The sequence below is a fragment of the Nycticebus coucang genome, chromosome 3 (assembly GCF_027406575.1).
Source record: "Nycticebus coucang isolate mNycCou1 chromosome 3, mNycCou1.pri, whole genome shotgun sequence".
Classification (NCBI taxonomy): domain Eukaryota; kingdom Metazoa; phylum Chordata; class Mammalia; order Primates; family Lorisidae; genus Nycticebus; species Nycticebus coucang.
Window position 1 is genome coordinate 20,914,959 of NC_069782.1, and position 19,172 is coordinate 20,934,130.

The 19,172-nt window shown below is 39.0% G+C and overlaps 1 protein-coding gene across 1 annotated transcript in view; it reads right to left on the reverse strand.

Moving 5' to 3' along the window:
- UTP20 (UTP20 small subunit processome component) overlaps positions 1-19,172 on the reverse strand; it is a 110,650-nt gene that overhangs the window by 32,172 nt on the left and 59,306 nt on the right. Inside the window, exons 28-38 of the mRNA XM_053583572.1 lie at positions 15,391-15,534; positions 14,439-14,518; positions 10,444-10,670; positions 9,504-9,648; positions 6,360-6,447; positions 5,037-5,180; positions 4,359-4,409; positions 4,090-4,242; positions 2,823-2,978; positions 2,322-2,462; positions 1,754-1,891 (exon numbers count right to left, since the gene is read on the reverse strand). Of these exons, the coding sequence (XP_053439547.1) occupies positions 1,754-1,891; positions 2,322-2,462; positions 2,823-2,978; positions 4,090-4,242; positions 4,359-4,409; positions 5,037-5,180; positions 6,360-6,447; positions 9,504-9,648; positions 10,444-10,670; positions 14,439-14,518; positions 15,391-15,534 (1,467 nt within the window). The remainder of the gene's footprint in view (positions 1-1,753; positions 1,892-2,321; positions 2,463-2,822; positions 2,979-4,089; positions 4,243-4,358; positions 4,410-5,036; positions 5,181-6,359; positions 6,448-9,503; positions 9,649-10,443; positions 10,671-14,438; positions 14,519-15,390; positions 15,535-19,172) is intronic.

The following is a 19,172-nucleotide window of genomic DNA, read 5'->3' on the forward strand; positions in this document are numbered from 1 at the left end:
TAAAGTACCATGGCCTCAGCCCAGCTCACAGCAACCTCAAACTCCTGGGTTGAAGCAATCCTTCTGCCTCAGCCTCCTGAGTACTAACCATGCATGACCAATGTTTCTTTTTTTTTTTTTTTTGTAGAGACAGAGTCTCACTGTACTGCCCTTGGGTAGAGTGCCGTGGCGTCACACGGCTCACAGCAACCTCTAACTCTTGGGCTTACGCGATTCTCTTGCCTCAGCCTCCTGAGCAGCTGGGACTACAGGCACCTGCCACAACGCCCGGCTATTTTTTTGTTGCAGTTTGGCCGGGGCTGGGTTTGAACCCGCCACCCTCGGCATATGGGGCCGGTGCCCTACTCACTGAGCCACAGGCGCCGCCCAATGTTTCTATTTATAGTAGAAAGGAGTCTTACTCTTGCTCAGGCTAATCCATAGCATTTGTTTAACAATGGACTCTAAGTGGTCTTCCTGCCTTGGCCTCTCAGTGCAAGAATTACAGGTGTGAGCCACCACACCTGTCCATAAAACCAACTTTAAATGTAAAGGTATTAGAGAAGGTTAAAAATAAAAGGCTAGAAAAAGATACAGCATACCAATACCAACCAAATCTATTTTTTTCCATATATAACTCATTCGATTTCAATGCCATTAAAATGTGAGTTGGTTAGGCTTACTGGCATTTTTTTCTTTTTTTTTTGAGAGAGTCTCACTATGTCACCCTTGGTAGAGTGCCATGGCCTCACAGCTCGATTCTCTTGCCTTAGCCTTCCTTGTAGCTGGGACTACAGGCACCTGCTATTTTTCTGTTGCAGTTGTCATTGTTGCTTAACTGGCCCCAGGCTTGGTTTGAACCCACCAGACTTGGTATATGTGGCTGGTGGTGTAACCACTGTGCTACGGGTGCCAAGCCAGACTACTGGCTTTTTAAACTGGAATTTAAGACAGCAATCTTTTAACTAACATTTTTGAATATCCTGAAACAACAGAGGAAACCTATTATTGTACAAAGTCATGTACAGTATAAATGTTACAAATATTTGACATTGCCACAATTAGCCTCAGATTTCTGTGATCAAATACCATCTTTCATTACTGTATTTATCAATAAATATCTCGCTAGTCTTTACCATGTGTCAGGCACTTTCTAGGACTCTGTTAAAACAGTCCTAGGTTCAAATGCAAGTTCTTCTGAAAGATACACCTCAGGGTATTAAAAAAAAAGAAAAGAAAAGAAATACCAGTTCTGACTGTGTGTCTTTGAGAAAGTTATATAATCTCACTTATTCTTAGTTTACTCTCCTGTAAAACTGTGCTGAAATAGTTCCTACACCATGGAGTTGAGATGTGGTAAGGATGAAGGGAGACACCTAGTCAAGCACCTCAAGTACTGCCTGGTACCTGGTACAGCATCAATGGTAGCTATTGTTTTATTTCATTTCTTATAGGTTGTTTTGGAAAATAATGACTCAGCTAATTGATGGAGTTGAGCAGAATTCAGTCCTATGATACAAAAATAAAGTATGCCACCCTAGCAATGTGGTAATTTCTAAGAGAAATATTTTGTGGTTGGCCTTTGTGAACTACTAATAGTGACAATAGAAATAATGGCTACCGTTTATACAGCATTTATTATTCTCTAGGCACAGTTCCAAGGCTTCCGATTATGGTGACAACATCAATATGTATATCACCAACTCCACCTACATTATGGCAAAATGTGTTATGGTATGTAAAAGTTCATTGGTTTCTAGAGCTAATACCCTACCTTAAGCATTTTCTCATCAAAAATTGGAGTCATAGCATAAGGCATGATGTAATTCTGAAGAGATTTAGAAGACAGAACAACTTTGCCTTCCATTAGTTGTTTTGACAGTTTCTTCAAGGCTCTGGCTCTTCTGTGGATCTAAGGGTTAGATAAAACACAAACCAGTTACTGAACAATCTCTTCTACAACCAGTTCCACTTCAGTATCATGTTCTTTTACCATGGAAAGATTAAAGGGGTGAAATACAACCCATATATCATATGAGCAAACACCTGTGTCTTGATTTGTTTCCAGAGACATAATCCATAGCATTTGCTTAACAATGGATCCAAAGCATTTAAACTTCTTAGGGAAAGGTGACACTATTATTAACTGTGGTTTGTGATACCACCAAAGACTCAAACTCCAGGAAATGAGCATCTTATATGCAAATCTGACTGATGATCATGAAGACCAAGGAATGAGAAGCTTAAATCTTTCAGGAAAATTAAAACATGTCTTTCCAAATGAGGGAGAATTGTTTGAAATGCTTATTTTGTATGTAGGACAAAGTGGAATTGTCACCTACCTGAATATGTTTCATATTCTCAAAGAAGTCCATTTCTGGATCATGGTAATGAGTCAGCTGTACCAAGTCTTTAAATTCCAGTTGATTTGGAAAGGTTTGAATTAAACAAGAAAGTATTGTGGTATAATCCTGTTGAATACTCTGGAAATATCAAGTGGAGAAAATAAATACTTTCATTTTTAAAAACATTTACTTCCTAGATAATATGAGGAAACACAAAGACATAAAAATTTTTAAAGTAAAGCATGTCCACTGTAAAAAAAAAAAAAATAATAAATAAATAAATATATATATATAAAACCAACAACTGTATAAAATTAAAAGTGACTGCCCTTGTGTCGAGTCTAACTCCCACGTAACAGTTCGGTCATATTAACACATCAAGTATTATAAGTAAATGTACTGAGCCAGAGTGCTTTTCTACACAACTACAGCAGAAATGGGAAAACAAAACAAAACACAGCCTCAGATGGTAGCACTTAAAGGATAAAGTTACAATACCTCTATCTGGCTCTTCAACCCCTTCCTCACTTTCTCCAGGAGGGAACGGTGGATGACTTCTCTGTACTCCCTCTCTGTGGCGTTTAAGGCAGCCAGCTTTTTAATGATACTCATCAAACACATGCTGGAATTATCACTTAAAGACATATCTCCTAACTGGAGATAAGAAACAAAACCAAGTTATTCTACATAATAACTACAGTATGGAACATTATTTCCCAATGTAAGAATCTACAAAATGTTGTCACTGCTCTGTGAGAAAAACTCTGCTAAGAAAAGGCCCGCAAATACTTCTTATCTAAGGAAGAACTAAATGTAGGCATGTTGTAAATGATTTCGGAAAAAATCATGCCTACTGAGAAGTGTCATTTAATTTTAGGAAGAACTGTGAAATGTACTTGTTAATAAATGGTTCACTAGTGTCAAATAAATGTTCAATATCAGGTCATTACTGAAAATGACAGAGTGGGCTGGTATAATTTTGGTTGGTTGGTCCAGAGTTCCCAGTTTGAGGTGTAGAGAAGATATTCCCAACCCAGCCAACCAAGCAGTGACTTAGAAGTCCTTGTGTTGAAATTTGGCACAATATATGAAGAATGAGTCCCAAATGAGGAGATTTTTAAAAATTTTTACATAATCCTTAGTGTCAGCTGAATAACTATAAAATTCCACAAAAAGACATTACTGATGCCACTACATGGTTAAACAATAATCAATCCCCATTTTTTTTTTGCAGTTTTGGCCGTGGCTGGGCTTGAACCCATCACCCCCAGTATATGGGGCCAGTGCCCTACTTCTTGAGCCACAGGTGCTGCCCCCCATTTTTGAACTTTATTATTTTTTTTTTGTTAGTGTTTCCCACTTTTGAATTTTAATTCAGTTCAACATGACATTTAATATAATCCAAACACCTTTTATTTCTATGTCATCAATTAAAAAAAGGTCAGACTTTCCAGTGATAGTTATTTAACTTTAAAAAATGGAGACATAATTGACATAACATAAAATTCACCCATTCAGAAAGTTTCTAATTCAATGGTTTTTAGTATATTCTCAGGTTGTGCAACCATCACTATCTAATTTCAGAGCATTCGCATTACCTTGACGAGAACCCCATACCCCTTAGAAGTCACTTCCCATTGCTCCCCCCTGCAGCCCTTGGTAACCACTAATTTACTTTTCTGTCTCTATGAATTTTCCTATTCTAACACATGGCTATTTCATTTTTTGAAGTGCTTCCGGATAATTTTTTTCTATAAAAACCTACCTCCAGATTATAGAAACAATTATGCATAACTGGAATCAAGAAATTAACATCTATGGTCTGCATTTCCTTAATGTAAGAGGTGATGGTCTGGAAGGTCTCGAAGCGAACATCAAAGTTGATATCATCAAGATGTTTTTGATCGAAGGCATTAAGCTACAAGAAATGCCATTGAAATGATGTAAGGCATATAAATGAAGCATTGACATCTTAAACAGTGTATATAAAAATGATTATACTTTTGAAGCCAAAGAGAAATCTTCTTTTCTTACCTTGACAACATCAGTAATATATTTTAATCTATTCTCAAAGTCAGAAAGAGTCTAAAAGGAAAGAAAAGAGTACATTTATTAATAAATTAAACCTTAAGGGCGGCGCCTGTGGCTCAAAGGAGTAGGGCGCCAGCTTCATATGCGGGAGGTGGCAGGTTCAAACCCAGCCCCGGCCAAAAACTGCAACACCCCAAAAATAAATAAATTAATTAATTAAACCTTAATTTTTTCTGCCTTCCTTCCCTCAACAACCAGACCCCACTCAAATTCATATAAAAACTTCATACTGGCCCAAGAAAGCTACTAACATGTTTTACATGTCATAATTATCTTTTAAAGGGTGGTGCCCAAAGCTCAGTGGGTAGGGCGCTGGCCACATACACTGGGGCTGGTGGGTTCGAATCCGGCCTGGGCCTGCTAAACCAACAATGACAACTGCAACAACAAAAAAAAACAGCCGGGCATTGTGGCAGGCATCTGTAGTCCCAGCTACTTGGGAGGCTGAGGCAAGAGAATCGCTTAAGCCCACGAGTCTGAGGTTGCCGTGAGCTGTGAGTCAGGGCACTCTACACAAGGGGACAGCTTAAGACTCTGTCTCAAAAAAAAAAAAAAGAAAATTTAAAAATCAGTATCTTTTAAAGAAAAGGATGATTTGAAATAAAATTGAATATTTCAGACCTGGAAAACGGTACAAAGCAATTGTCTTGATAATTTGTTCTTAATAACTGAGAAGAGTTTTGCGATAGGCTTGAGGAAGCTTGTGGGGTCCACACAGTGTTTTAACAAGTTTTGTACTGTCACAAGAATATCAACCTCTGTGTCCTGGAGAAGAAATACCAAGAGAAACCATAAATCAGTCATTTAAAAAACTGGTCAATTTATACTTTAATAGATCACAGGATCTATTAAATGATTATGAATAAGAAATAAAAGCAGGAATTGGAAAATTTATCTGGCAGTATTTTAAAAGGTTTTAGCATTTTAAGTTAATGTGAAACCTGCCATAACGTGTGTAACAGTTTCTTCCTTTAATTCCATTAGAGAAGATACGTAGTTTTGAAAGATAATTTCTTCTATCATCTAGTCAAAAGAAGGTCAATAGAATGAACTTGCAGAAGAAAAGTCCAGTCATCTCTCGGGATCCAAGGGGGTTGATCCCAGGATCTCTTAACGTGTATCAGACACTGAAGACACTCAAGTCCATTGTATAAAATGGCACAGTCTCTACACACAGCTACTCACGCCCTCCTGTGTACTATCGCCCCTAGATTATTTACAACACCGTGAAAACACTATGTAAACAGCTGTTATACTGTATTTTAAACATCTATATTATTCTTTACTATTATTTTTTCCCCAAATATTTTCAATCCATGGTTGGATGAATCCACAGATGCTGAATCCGTGGATACAGAGAGCTGACTATATCCACTTCTGGCTGTCTACCAACTTGTGGTTTTCTAAACTGAACTACTGTGTGGTAAGAAATGTTAAATATCACTACAGAGGCATTATACATGAGTTTAAGCTGCTGGAGGACCTTTAATTAAGATTGAATTAGGATTTGAAAATCATATCAGAAATTCTTGGCTGTCTAAACATTAAAAGTCAGATTTTCATTCAGTTTTGCCACTGTGATTCACAGTTTAGATTGTACAATGTTTCAAATTTGTTATTAAAGTTAAGAGGTTAAAAAAAAAATCCTGAAATGAATCAAAAGATACATAAGGATATAAAAGGGCGAACATTTTTCCTGTTGTATTAGATGGTGATGGTAGAAAATCATGTCTCCACCTTCTTTCCTATTCTAGAAACTTCTGAACATTCCTATTTCTGTCCTGATTTCCTCCCTCAATTTCTAGTTTTTTATTTCTGGACAATCTTTTCAGTTCTTTGAAACAAATGCATCACAGAATCTCACCAGTAGGACTGTTACTCACAAATCACCCTAGTGATAAAGTGTCCCTCCAAAGACCAAGTAAGCACCCTATGGACTCGTACCTCAGCGATATTGCCGCAGTGGAGGAAAGGAAGGAGAAGTGTGATGAGGAGAGAACTTTGCTCTTTGTCTTTCATAAACTTGCTGATCCTAAAAAGGGAAAAAGCAGGCATGTAAGGAACATATATAACTCAGAGTTATTTCTCCAAGAAGTTAAACTTTCTGTAGAAAAACATCAGTGACTAAAGACACAATTTTAACATTCCAGTACACAGGTGGCTTTTAAGTATGTGTGTGTATAAAACGTTTAACTCTGCTATTTAGCAGAGCCCAACCTTATGCCTCACCAACATCAGGCTCTTGGCTACCGCTCTATTTCTTCTGCAGGATAGACACGAGTTACAAACATCCAGCTTCTTCTGCCCGAGTTACAATCCAGCTTCTTCTGCCCGAGTTACAAACATCCAGCTCATGTATGACTCGCACTTATGAACAGAGCCTATTACAGGTCATAGGTAACTGTACCTGTGCCAACTTACATACAGATTCAACTTAAGAACAAACCTGTGGAACCTATCTTAATCATAACTCAGGGACTGCCTGCATCTGATTGAGTTATGGTGCACTCTTGCACTATGATCTAGCAACTAGTAATTTTTTATTTTGCAAAGAAATGACATTCTTTTTTTTTTTTTTTTTTAACCACAATGATTTTATCTTAAACTACAAACACTGAGTTTATCTCAAATGATACTATAGATGTTGAGCTTATCTTAAACATAGTGTTTGAGACTCAACATTCCAACTCTGGAATGGTGGCTGTCATTATTTGAACTCTGTATTTTCCTTGATATAATCTGCCCTTTAGAAAACACTTGTGTGGGGTGGCGCCTGTGGCTCAGTCGGTAAGGTGCCGGCCCCATATGCCGAGGGTGGCGGGTTCAAACTCAGCCCGGCCAAACTGCAACCAAAAAATAGCTGGGCGTTGTGGCGGGCACCTGTAGTCCCAGCTACTTGGGAGGCTGAGGCAAGAGAATCGCTTAAGCCCATGAGTTGGAGGTTGCTGTGAGCTGTGTGAGGCCATGGCACTCTACCGAGGGCCATAAAGTGAGACTCTGTCTCTACAAAAAAAAAAACAAAAAAAAAGAAAACACTTGTGCATAAGAATTGGCCATCCTAGAAAATCTGGTGTACCTTTGAACCTAATACAAATAGAGGTGCCAAAACCAACTAGGGTGCCTAAGGGGAGCTGTTCTCCTGTCTTCCCTATTTTTAAAAGATTTACTTCTCATTCTTTTTGAGAAAAGCTCATTTACCTACAAACAAGACAGTTTAATTCCCTTTTCACAAAGGCACAGAAAGGCCAATTGAAATTAATTTTGGAAGGAAGAGGCAATGCTGAAGACCCTGTAGTGAAAATCACAAATCAGCAATCTAACGAATTGTCAGAAATGACATTTTTAAATGCCACAGCTTAAGGTTTTATGTAAAGTATTTCATTTATTTATTTTTTTGAAACAGAGCCTCACTTTGTTGCTCTGGGTAGAGTGCCATTTAATACCCGTCACAGGTCTACAATATAGCCATCATTAGCCCCATTTTGCCCACAGAAACACTGAAACCCAGAGAAGCTGATGTCACACAGCTAGGAAGAAGTACAGCAGGTCTTTCAAACTCTGGTCTTTCTGGTACTTAATCTCCTTTCATCATCTTTCCACAACCACATAGCCTGTGATGAAATTTAATGAGAGTATTTAGCACGGTTTCTCATTCCGCATGACTCAGAAATACAATAGTATAAATAAAACATGGCAAAGAAGTTTCTAGAAGATTCTAACATAGTCTTTTTTTGATGTTACCGAAAGTAACAGAAAAAATAAATTTTCAACAACTAAGCCCTGTAATAGTCAATTTAAAATTTAAATCAGAATCATTTCTTGTACTCAAGTTTACTAACTTTGCCCTTTATAGAAATCACAATTATATACTAATACATCTATTGCCAAATAGACTCTTTAAAAAAGCCTTACAAGATCTCTTAAACAAACAAACAAAACAATCTGCTCTTTTAAGGTAATTATTTTTATCAATTAAACTAAAAACCAAAAAACTATGTGATCCCACAAAACTCAAAAAGAAATTTTTTTTCAGGCAGAGTCCCACTCTGTTGCCCTGAGTAGAGCGCCATGGTGTTGTCATAGCTCACAGTAACCTCAAACTCCTGGGCTCAGGAGATCCCCCTGCCTCAGCCTCCCAAGTAGCTAGGACTACAGGAATGTACCACCATGCCCAGTTTGTTTTTCTGTTTTTAATAGAGATGAGGTCTTGCTCTCGCTCAGGCTGGTCTCAAACTCCTGAGCTCAAGGGATCCACCTGCCTTGGCCTCCCAGAGTCCTAGGATTATAGGTGTGATCCACTGTACCCAGCCTAAAACTCAAAATTTTAATTAAACAAAATGTACAAAGGCTAAGCAAGCAAATTTATTAGTGTACTTTAAAATTTGGAAAAATCTGTTCCTTTAATATAGGGTGGCCATAAAGTTACTGTGCAATTTAACATTTAATTTAATTGTATAATTAAATGAAGGCAGATGGTATAAAAGGCTTCTAATAATTATTCTAGGACAGAAAGAAAATTCTGCATTAACTTAATAGTGGAGGGCATCTGAAATACTGAAAATCATTTTAGCTTCTTATTACTAGGTTCAAACAACTGAAAAACAAGATACTGTTTTTTGGTTTTGTTTTTTTTGCATTTTTTTTGGCCAGGGCTGGGTTTGAACCCACCACCCTAGGTATATGAGGCCAGCGCCCTACTCCTTGAGCAACAGGCACTGCCCAAGATACTGTTTGTTTTTTTTTTTTAAATTAAAACGGGCTCAGCGCCTGTGGCTCAAGTGGCTAAGGCACCAGGGACATACACCTGAGCTGGCAGCCTGGGAATCCAGCCTGGGACCGCCAAACAACGACGGCTGCAACCAAAAAAAATATAGTCGGGCGTTGTGGCGGGCGCCTTTAGTTCCAGCTACTTGGGAGGCAGAGGCAGGAGAACTGCTTAAGCCCAGGAGTTGGAGGTTGCTGTGAGCTGTAATGCCACGGCACTCTATCCAGGTGATAGCTTGAGGCTCTGTCTCAAAAAAATAATAAATTAATTAATTAAAATGAAGGATGTTATCTGTTATCTTTAAGTATTAACATGTCACTTACTTTGAAAGAATGCCAAGTTCTTTACCGACTTGTGCTCTGTTCTTTTTCTTTTTCATCTTTTCTGCATTTATTGTGGTTTTGCTGAGATACTGAAGAATTGCAGGTATATGAGGTAGAATTAATCTTCCTCCTATTGTGATAGAGTCTAAAATAGATCGTGATTAATTTTTGACGTTAATAAACTCTTAAAGAATAATTGTACAATATCTTCATGATGATAAGTAAGGAAAACACTCAACTGCTATGAACATTTACTTAAGATTCAACTGTGAAGATTAAATAACTTCCTTTTCATTCAAAATAGCTGTATCACTAGCTAAGTTGAAAACTCATATGAGACTCCTGAGGCTTTATTTAAATCATTTTTGGTAATAAGGGAAATATTGGGATGATATGCTAAGAATTCAGAGATATGACAGGAGAAATCATTTAATAAATTCCTGTAGGATAGCTGAGACTTCCTAGAGAACAAATAATCTGCATTTCTATAAAAGCAAAGAAAATTCAGCTTATATATATTAGCATTAATTCATAGAGCAAAGAAACCGATGAGCAAAAGCTATTCCGTCTTTTTTTAAAGAAAGGGTCTTGCTCTGCCATCTAGACTGGAGTGCAGTGGTGCAATCGTAGCTCACTGCAGCTTTGAACTCTTGGGCCCCAGTGATCCTACTGCCTCAGCCTCCCAGTAGCTGGGATTATAGGTCTACACTACCATACCCAGCTATGTTCTTTATTTTATTTTTTTTAGAGACAGGGTCCCACACTCAAACTCCCAGCCTCAAGATGTGATCAGCCTGTCAAAGTGAGATTATAGGTGTGAGTCACCATGCCGGGCAGCACAGGCTATTAAGAAAGTCAAATTGTACTGACTTTTTCTTTTCTGAGAAAACAATCCCTACCCAGAAGTCTTAAGAATCACTTGCAGTGTTGGCATACATACCATCTACGTTTTCTGCTATGTCAGGGTATACGCATCCAGTTACTGGCAAGCTCAAAACCGTTTCTGTGGGCTCAAAATCTGGAAGGTTAAGGAGATCATCAACTATATCCATCACAATACTGGCTGTGGCACCAGAGAGATTCTTTGCTGAGAGAATGGCAAAAACATTGGTCAGGATATCACACTCTGGATGCCCAGGCTTCTGTTTAGCCAGAAAAGGGAAATATCTGCAAGAAAAGACATTATAATAATCATCTTGTTTCTCAGTGTTTATTTCTAAAATATATCCATATGAATTTTCACATGAGTTTAATATATGTATACATGTGTGTCCGAACATTAATAAGATTACTCAAAAGGGGAATTATTTTAAAATCTACAATTTGGTGGATAATTCTAAGTACCGTAGAAACACGATTTTAGGTGCTTTATGTGTATTTCTCATTTAATACTTATAACATGTCTAAGAGGTAGTATTGTTACCCTCACCTTATAAATGAAGAAATTGAGACTTGTCCAAAGCCAATGAGCTAAGCAGTGGCAGTGTTGAGATTTGAACCATAGCTTAACTCCAAAGTCTAAGCCCTTTCTAAACAAATCTCAGTGAAAACAGACTATTTTTTTAGTCATAAGCTTTCGGGCATGTGAATGTTAATACACTCAAATTTGTTCTATCAGGATATACAATATTCAGAGATTAGGGTCAGCTGTTGCGGAGGTCAATGAATCCATCGCCAACAGTGAAAGACTCATACAAAAGATCTGAATATCCCTCCTTTTGGAAATGTACCAACAAGGGCCGAGAACACAAAGGTTTTCCAGCGAAGGGTAAAGGAGCAGTTTTTTTTTTTTTTTTTTTTTTGTGGAGACAGAGTTTTACTTTATGGCCCTCGGTAGAGTGCCATGGCATCACACAGCTCACAGCAACCTCCAACTCCTGGGCTTAAGCGATTCTCTTGCCTCAGCCTCCTGAGTAGCTAGGACTACAGGCGCCCGCCATAACACCCAGCTATTTTTTTGTTGTAGTTCAGCCGGGGCCGGGTTTGAACCTGCCACCCTCGGTATATGGGACCAGCGCCTTACCGACTGAGCCACAGGTGCTGCCCAGGGAGCAGTTGTTTTATAGTCGGAGATATAACCCTAATATACTTAGTAAGAAGGTCAAAGTCAAACTGAAAATATTCAGATAATGGGGTATTATCAATACATCACACTGGAAAAAAGAGGTGAAGCACTTTAACATATTTAGCACTGACAAACGGATAAAGAAATCCTTTTATTCATACATGTTTCTGTCTAACAAATATTGCGCTAATACGGAAAGGCTCCAAGCAAAACACTTTACATATTATCGTTTCCGTTATCATTAAGGTAGGACTGCTATTACTTGCATTTTACAGGTGATGAAACTGAGGCTCAGAGAGGCCAACTTTACCCAAAGAACATACAGTGGTTTCTATGATTTGAAGCTTGGTTTGTTGGCTTTAGACACTACTGTTAACCACTATGCTATTATATTGTCTTTGAAGTTTTTCTAGCAGAAAAGGTATAAGAGCTGCTTTCAACTGCTGGCAAAGTTCTAGCAACTCCCAAGTAACCAGATTGTTCAAATCTGAACCAGACTGTTCAAATCCAGCGCAACTCCCAAGTAACCAGACTATTCCAGAACAAAGGAACCACATGCCACAATGGGTATGGTCCATGCTAAAGCATATGGCTCAACCAGAAACTCCCATCACTCATTCAACATGCAATGAGTATCAGCTAAATACAATTAAGAGCTATAACCGTCTGCGGAGGAAGGTACAATTATAAGAAATGGCCTCTGACCTCAAAGAGCTTTAGATAGGTAAGTTATAAAAAGAGATGAGTATGATGAAAGCAGTATGCGACGACAGGGCCTTACAGGAACGAAAGATCTCAGATGAGGAAGAGACTGAGCCCTGCCGGGGTCACAACAGCTAGAACCAGGGCAGGTAAGAGTGGCCAGGTACAGTCTCAAATTACGTTGGTTGTTGTGGCTTCATTATTTATTGTATCTCTTTTTACCCTCAGGAATATATCAGTTTGGACAAAAAATTATACAACCACTCCAGTTAATAAGTATATTTTTATTGCCCCAAATCTACCTAATTTCTGAGACAATTTAACTTTACTTATAAACTTATAAGATATTGGCTACGGTTCACCTTATCTACATTTATACAAATAAAAAATTAAACGCTAGACTTCTGTATAGATGGAAAATGCTTTTGTTTGTTTTTGAGACAGGGTCATACTCTGTTGCCCAGGATGAAGTGTACAATCAGAGTTTTGCTGCAGAAGCCTTGAACTCCTGGGTTCAAGCTATCATTCTGTCTCAGCCCCTGCCCTAGTAGCTGGGACTACAATTGCACAGTACCCTATCTGGCTAACTTTTTAATATTTTGTAGAGATGGGGTCTCATTATATTGTTCAGGCTGGTCTAGAACTCCTGGCCTCAAGGAATCCTTCCTTCTCTGCCTCTCTAAGTGCTTGGATTACAGGCATAAGCCATTACATCTGGCATGAAAATCTGTTTTAATACTAATTGACACTAAGTAAGCTGTAAGTATACTTCAAAATCTAAATTTATTTTTTATTAAGGAGTAACATTCCCGTGGAGTGGTTGTGAAATATTCATTCATTCATCCTTCCACACACAACTACATATGTTTAACTATGCTACAGGAGTCCAAGGGAAGTGAACCCTTCCAAAGATTTTTTTCAGGTGAGTGGGAAAAATAGGTTCTGTTGCCCACCTCTTCTATTGCTATGTGGCTTCTATTCCCCCAACCAAAAACTGAGAAATTGTAGAAAAGAATGAAGTGGGATTCAACAATGTAGATCTATACTTTGGTTAAAGACCCAACTAATATAAAACTGAGTCTCTATTGTAAAGTATTCCTGCATGAAGATCCTTCACGGCTTACTTGCCTAACAATTACACAGCTATAAACATTTCTCAAGTATGCCTAGGAAATGCCGCTTATAAATAAATGTTCAGTGATAAAATGATACGAAACTGCTGTGTCAAACTGGGAAATGAATGAAGAGCTCTTCCTACTAACAAAATAAACGGGTTTTCCTGAGGGAGACAATGTCAAAGTTGTTGGCTAAGGACACAGGAAAATGTTCATGATATAATGATACATGAAAAAACAAAATCAAAAGCCAGTTATATAGTATGATACCAATTCTGTAAAAACCAAAGCTATGATTTGAATACCACTGACTCAATAATAAAACTGTTATCTGACCGTGAGAGCTGGATGTATATTTAGATGTAACTTAACAAAGAATAGAAGACAATAGTCTGGAAAGTCTGCAAAGCCTGTGAAATTTTTCTGATTTTTAACCAGGAACCATGAAAAAGACACAGAATGCCAACTACAAGCCAGCGTTATTTTAAGCGGGCATGAAGGAAATGGCAATGCTCAAGTGATGACATGAATAATTACACACATTGGAAGCATAGCCCTGTCAATTTTAATATTTCTAATTTTCAAGTTTTAATCAAACTGTAAATATTACAAAAGGTATTAGTTTTGATGTAAAAAATACTCTATAATTTTCATTTATTGTAAATGATATGTTGTTTTACCTGTTTTTGGTTTTTATTATTATAAATAATTCAAACGCTCCATGTCATGAAAAGTCTCCCTTCCCCACCCTGGTCCACCCAAACTTCTCCATGCTATTGTAATATTGTTGACAGTTTCTCATCCGTCCTGCTAGATATTTTCTGTTTCAGTTCATATTTATTCCTATAGACAGATACCTAAAAGCACTTTTCCTGGACTAGACCATACATATTGTGTAGCAACTTGTATTTTTCTTTAAATTACATATTTTGAGATCTTTTCATGCTTTTACTTGAAAGACCATGAGTTACATTATTAGTTCCTTATACCAGTTTTGAATACCTAGCTCTAAAACAATGCTCTTTTTATGGAAAAAATTAAAAAAGGCTATACCTGGCATTTCTGCTCCAGATGCTAATTAGTTTCAGCAGAGAAGTAGGAGAATACTGACTCTCAGTGCCAAGCCTGTTGATCTAGAAGACAAAATAAAATCAGAATATCAAATAAGAACATATACAGAATTACAGAAAAATCACGAACAACTAACGAGCAGAAAAAGCACAGAAATATCAGCAAAGAATAAAAGCCAAGGGACAGACATTAACATCGAAAAGAACAGATTAAGGAAAAAATAAAGGGATCTAAAATAATAGCTACACAGGAGAAATAGCAGAGGTGGCGCGTGAAGTGCCAGACACTTGAAAGGAATCAGTATTTTAGATTTCAAATGGTCAGGAATGACTGAGAGTTCAAGCAGCCAGAAATATTTTCTAAAATCAAGTCTCTCGTGTAGACCTTAAGCACACCAGTTATCATCACCTAGGGCAGTGGTCCCCAGTCTTTGTGACACCACGGACTGGTTTCATGGAAGACATTTTTCCCAGGGGTTGTGGGGGGGGGGAGGGGCAAGTGAGGGGAAGAGATAGGGGACAGATGTTGTGCAGCCTGGTTCTAGACAGGCCATGGACCAGTACTGGTCTGTGGCCCAGGGGTTGGGGACTGCAGTTCTAAGGGTTACAACTGGAGAAATCAAATAAGAGGTAACAACAACAACAACAAAATCTGTGTTTTTCCCCTCATGTCAAAAGCCAGAGGCAATGTCATATGAGGTACTACAAGTTAGATTGTATATGCTTGATAGACACGATCATACTCAAATCAGCCTTAAGTATAAATGCCATGGTATTGCAGAAATTAACTCTTGAGTTTCAGGTGGTAGTGAAGGCAAAGAAAAGTGTCTAGAAACTTCCAGCCATCACATGCCTAGGTAGCACACTATGCTGGTGAATTAACAGTAGTAAAGAAACAAAAGATGTGTGGATAGAACGTAGAAATCAAGGTTTACCTGGGGCCAAACTGCACCATGAAACACGGCATCGATTTCTTCTGCTCTGAACTGAAAGGACTCCCAATCCAAAAAGATATCCGTTATCATTTTGATTCCAAGACGTCTTAAATTTTTCAGTGGGTTAATAAATTTCAGCTGTATCTATAAGAGAATGATCTTCTATTAAAAAAAGTACACATGTATCATTTTTATCCCTGACTCTTCAGAGAAGTCCCTTGCTCAGATGGCTAAGAATCAAAGTAGAAGTATGGTTAATTAGGCTCGGTGCCTGTGGCTCAGTGGCTAGGGAGCCAACCACATACAATGGAGCCGGCGGGTTCAAATCCAGCCTGGGCTTGCCAAAAAACAGTGACAACTACAACCAAAAAATAGCCAGGCATTGTAGAGGGAGCTGGTAGTCCCAGCTACTTGGGAGGCTGAGGCAAGAGAATCGCTTAAGCCCAGGAGTTTGAGGCTGCTGTGAGCTATGATGCAACAGCACTCTATTGAGGTGAAACTCTGTCTCAAAAAAAAAAAATTGTTAGTAAATCTACTAACTTTGATTCACGTGAGAACATCAAGTTAGCAAGTCATATCACTTTTCTCAATGGACAAGAATGAGAAGCACAGCAAGCCTGGGCAAGAGGGCAAGACCCCACACCATCTCTACAAAAAAATTAAAGATTAGCCAGGCAGGATGGCGTTGCCTATAGTGCTAGCTACCTAGGAGGCTGAGGCAGAGGCAGAGGCAGAAGGATGGATTGAGCCCAGGAATTCAATGTTATAGCCAGCTATGATTGCACCACTGCACTCTAGCCTGGGCAACGAAACGAGACCCTGCCTCTTAAAATAAAAATAAAGAAATAAAAGTAAGCAAAAGTAAAGGATGCAAGAGAGATCCTGTCTCAAAAAAAAAAAAAAAAAAAGAGAGGCGAAGCATGATGGCGGACGGGACAGACGTGTAGCCCACCTCTCCCAAGTCATCAGGTGAGAGGAAGGGGGGTCAGGAACTTTTCCCCGTGTGGATTATTTGTGTGAACAGACAGCTGGAGACGCGCAGTGAATTGGCAGATTGCTGTATATGAGGTGTAATTTAAAACCACGGACTCTGTTGTACAGATTTTCCTTGCTTGGCTGTGCTGGCCGGCAGGCCCCTCCCTCATGGAGGACAGCAACTTGTAATTCCTGGCAAAACCCAATTGACGAATATTTATTCCTGAGCCAAGTTCAGCGTACAAAAGGGGTCCCACTCAGAGCCACAAGGGGCTAAGCAACCTGATGGAAAATTGAAGGGAAGGGATCCCGCCCAGGAAACAGACATTTTGAATTGTCCGAAATGGCGGACACCTTCCCCCAGAACAATAGGAGTGATTCTGGTGGGGAATATTGGTATGGGCTGGCAGTTCAGGCTGTGCGGTGAACTGGCGGCTGGCTAAACTCAAAAGTCCAGATTCAAAAGTGAGACTCTGAGCCACAAAAACTGAGGATAAGGTCTCCGTTTGCTGCAGCTGTGGGAGCTGGCAGCAGCTAAAACCGGGGACAACCAGCACCCTCCCCCACGGCTGATTGCAGATGCCAGTTTACAGGAGAACGTGGGAGCAGAGTGGAAAGATTTGTGAAGCCTGGACTCCTGCACCGAGTTGGGAGGTCGGATAGGAGTGCTATCTGGAACAGAGCAGCTGAGGTTGGACAATAATTAGACAATAAACGTTTACAGAAACTCCAAAATGGCGATGGGCCAGGTAGGGTGGTTAGTGTGGTAACAGTGTAAACTGTCAACCAGGTATAAGCCTGGGAACCACTCACAGCGCCACCTGGTGTCCAGAAAGTATATTGCATTATAAATATATTCCTATGAAAGTTGATCCCTACATCATACATATAGATGTATATTTCTACATATATAGAAGAAGAATATTTTTGTGGTTGGTGCCCTTTCTTTTTTTTTCTTTTCCTCATCATTTTCTTGGAGGAGCTATTGTTAATTTTTTAATTATTATTATTTTATATATTTTTTTTGTTTTTACAATTTTTAATTTTTTCTTCCTTCTTTTTTAACTTTTTCATAAATACCACTTTTTTTCCCCCTTTTACCCTTCTCTCTTCCTCTTATTCCCTTATGGTTTCTGAGAGTGCTTACATGAGATTTTTAGAGATTGTTTTTTGTTTGTTCGTTTTGTTTGTTTGTTTTTTACCTTTTTTCAATTATTTTACGATTATCATTATTTTTATTGCAGTTGTTTTTTTTGTTGTTGTCTGTATGTCTATGTGTTTCTGATTGTTTGTGCATCTGTGGGCTTGTGCGTCTGGTAGCCTTTTTATCTGTTTATTGGCTCATTTGGTCTCAATGAGTTTGGTGTTTTCCTAAATCCTCGGGTTGGCTATTTCTCCTAACTCCAATTTTCACATTCAATAAGAACAGGGGGGAACAGGGGATGACGGCTGATTGGAGCCAGCTCTCAATAGAAGCCCTAGTCCGGAGGGAGAGATAACGACCAGAAAGAACCCACCAAAGCTGCAGGAGGGGAGCCAAGCTGAGAAATGAGATAGATAATTGCTCATCTTCCCTGTTGAGGCAAGCTTCGACTCCAAAGAAACTATTTTCAGAGGCAGAGACAAGATGGCTGACTGAAGCCAGCTTTCAACAGAGGCTCCTGTCCACACGGAGAGTTAAAGGACAGAAATTTAGTAAGTAACCTGGTGGATTAGAGCTGCACCAAGAGAGAAGGTTGAAGAACGCACATCAACCGCTCTGAGACAAGATGCGACCCCAAGGATACAAACAAAATGTACAAAACCCATCACCAAGCGGAAGGGAGTCCCCTCCCCCATGAGAACGGCTCGGAGTGCCCCATGAGCAAACGAGCAGAGTTCACAATATTTGAGTTGTCAACAGACCACTGCGATCCAGTTGCCAGAGACCTTTTAAGCTCTCCCACCTGAGAAAGGTGCTGACTGAGACAATTGATTTAGACCTTTTGAACTGAGCCAATCGCCGGAGGACCATTCAAGTGGTGCCCTGAGTGTGTAGTTGTAGGAAGGTTTAATTTTCCTTTTCCAATTGTTGCCTGCGGGGGGCGGGGTGACTTAATAGCTGGTATTTCTCCACCGCTGAGACTTCAACCCAGAGTAACTGTTTCACTAGGGTCAGACAGAGACCAACTGAAAACAAGACAGAACCACTTAGCCCCACCACACCAAATAGGTCCCCAGTTTCTCAGGCTGGAGCACTATACGGGTCCTCGACAAAGCTCCAGGGGAAAAGTCAAATGGTGTAAAATAATCATGGGGTGGAATCAGCTGAAAAACTCTGATAACATGAATAACCAGAATAGATCAACGCCCCAAAGGAAAGATATGGCAGATGTAACTGAAGATCCCATTCATAAACAGCTGGCTGAGATGTCAGAAATCAATTCAGAATTTGGATTGCAAACAAGATTAATAGAATGGAGGAAAATTTGGAATTAGAAATTTGATGAGCAATTCAAAAGTCGTAATAAGAAATTTGAGGAGAAATTCAAAAGTTGTCTCAAGAATTTAACGAATTTAAAGACAAAACCACCAAAGATTCTGATGCACTGAAGCAAGAATTTGCAGCCCTCAAAGATCTGAAAAATACAGTAGAATCCCTCAGTAACAGAGTGGAGCAAGCAGAAGAAAGGATTTCTGACATCGAAGACAAAGCTTTTGAACACTCCCAAACTCTCAAAGAGGAAGAGAAATGGAGAACAAAAACGGATCATTCTCTCACAGAGCTCTGGGATAATTCGAAGAAGGCTAATACCCGCCTCATTGGA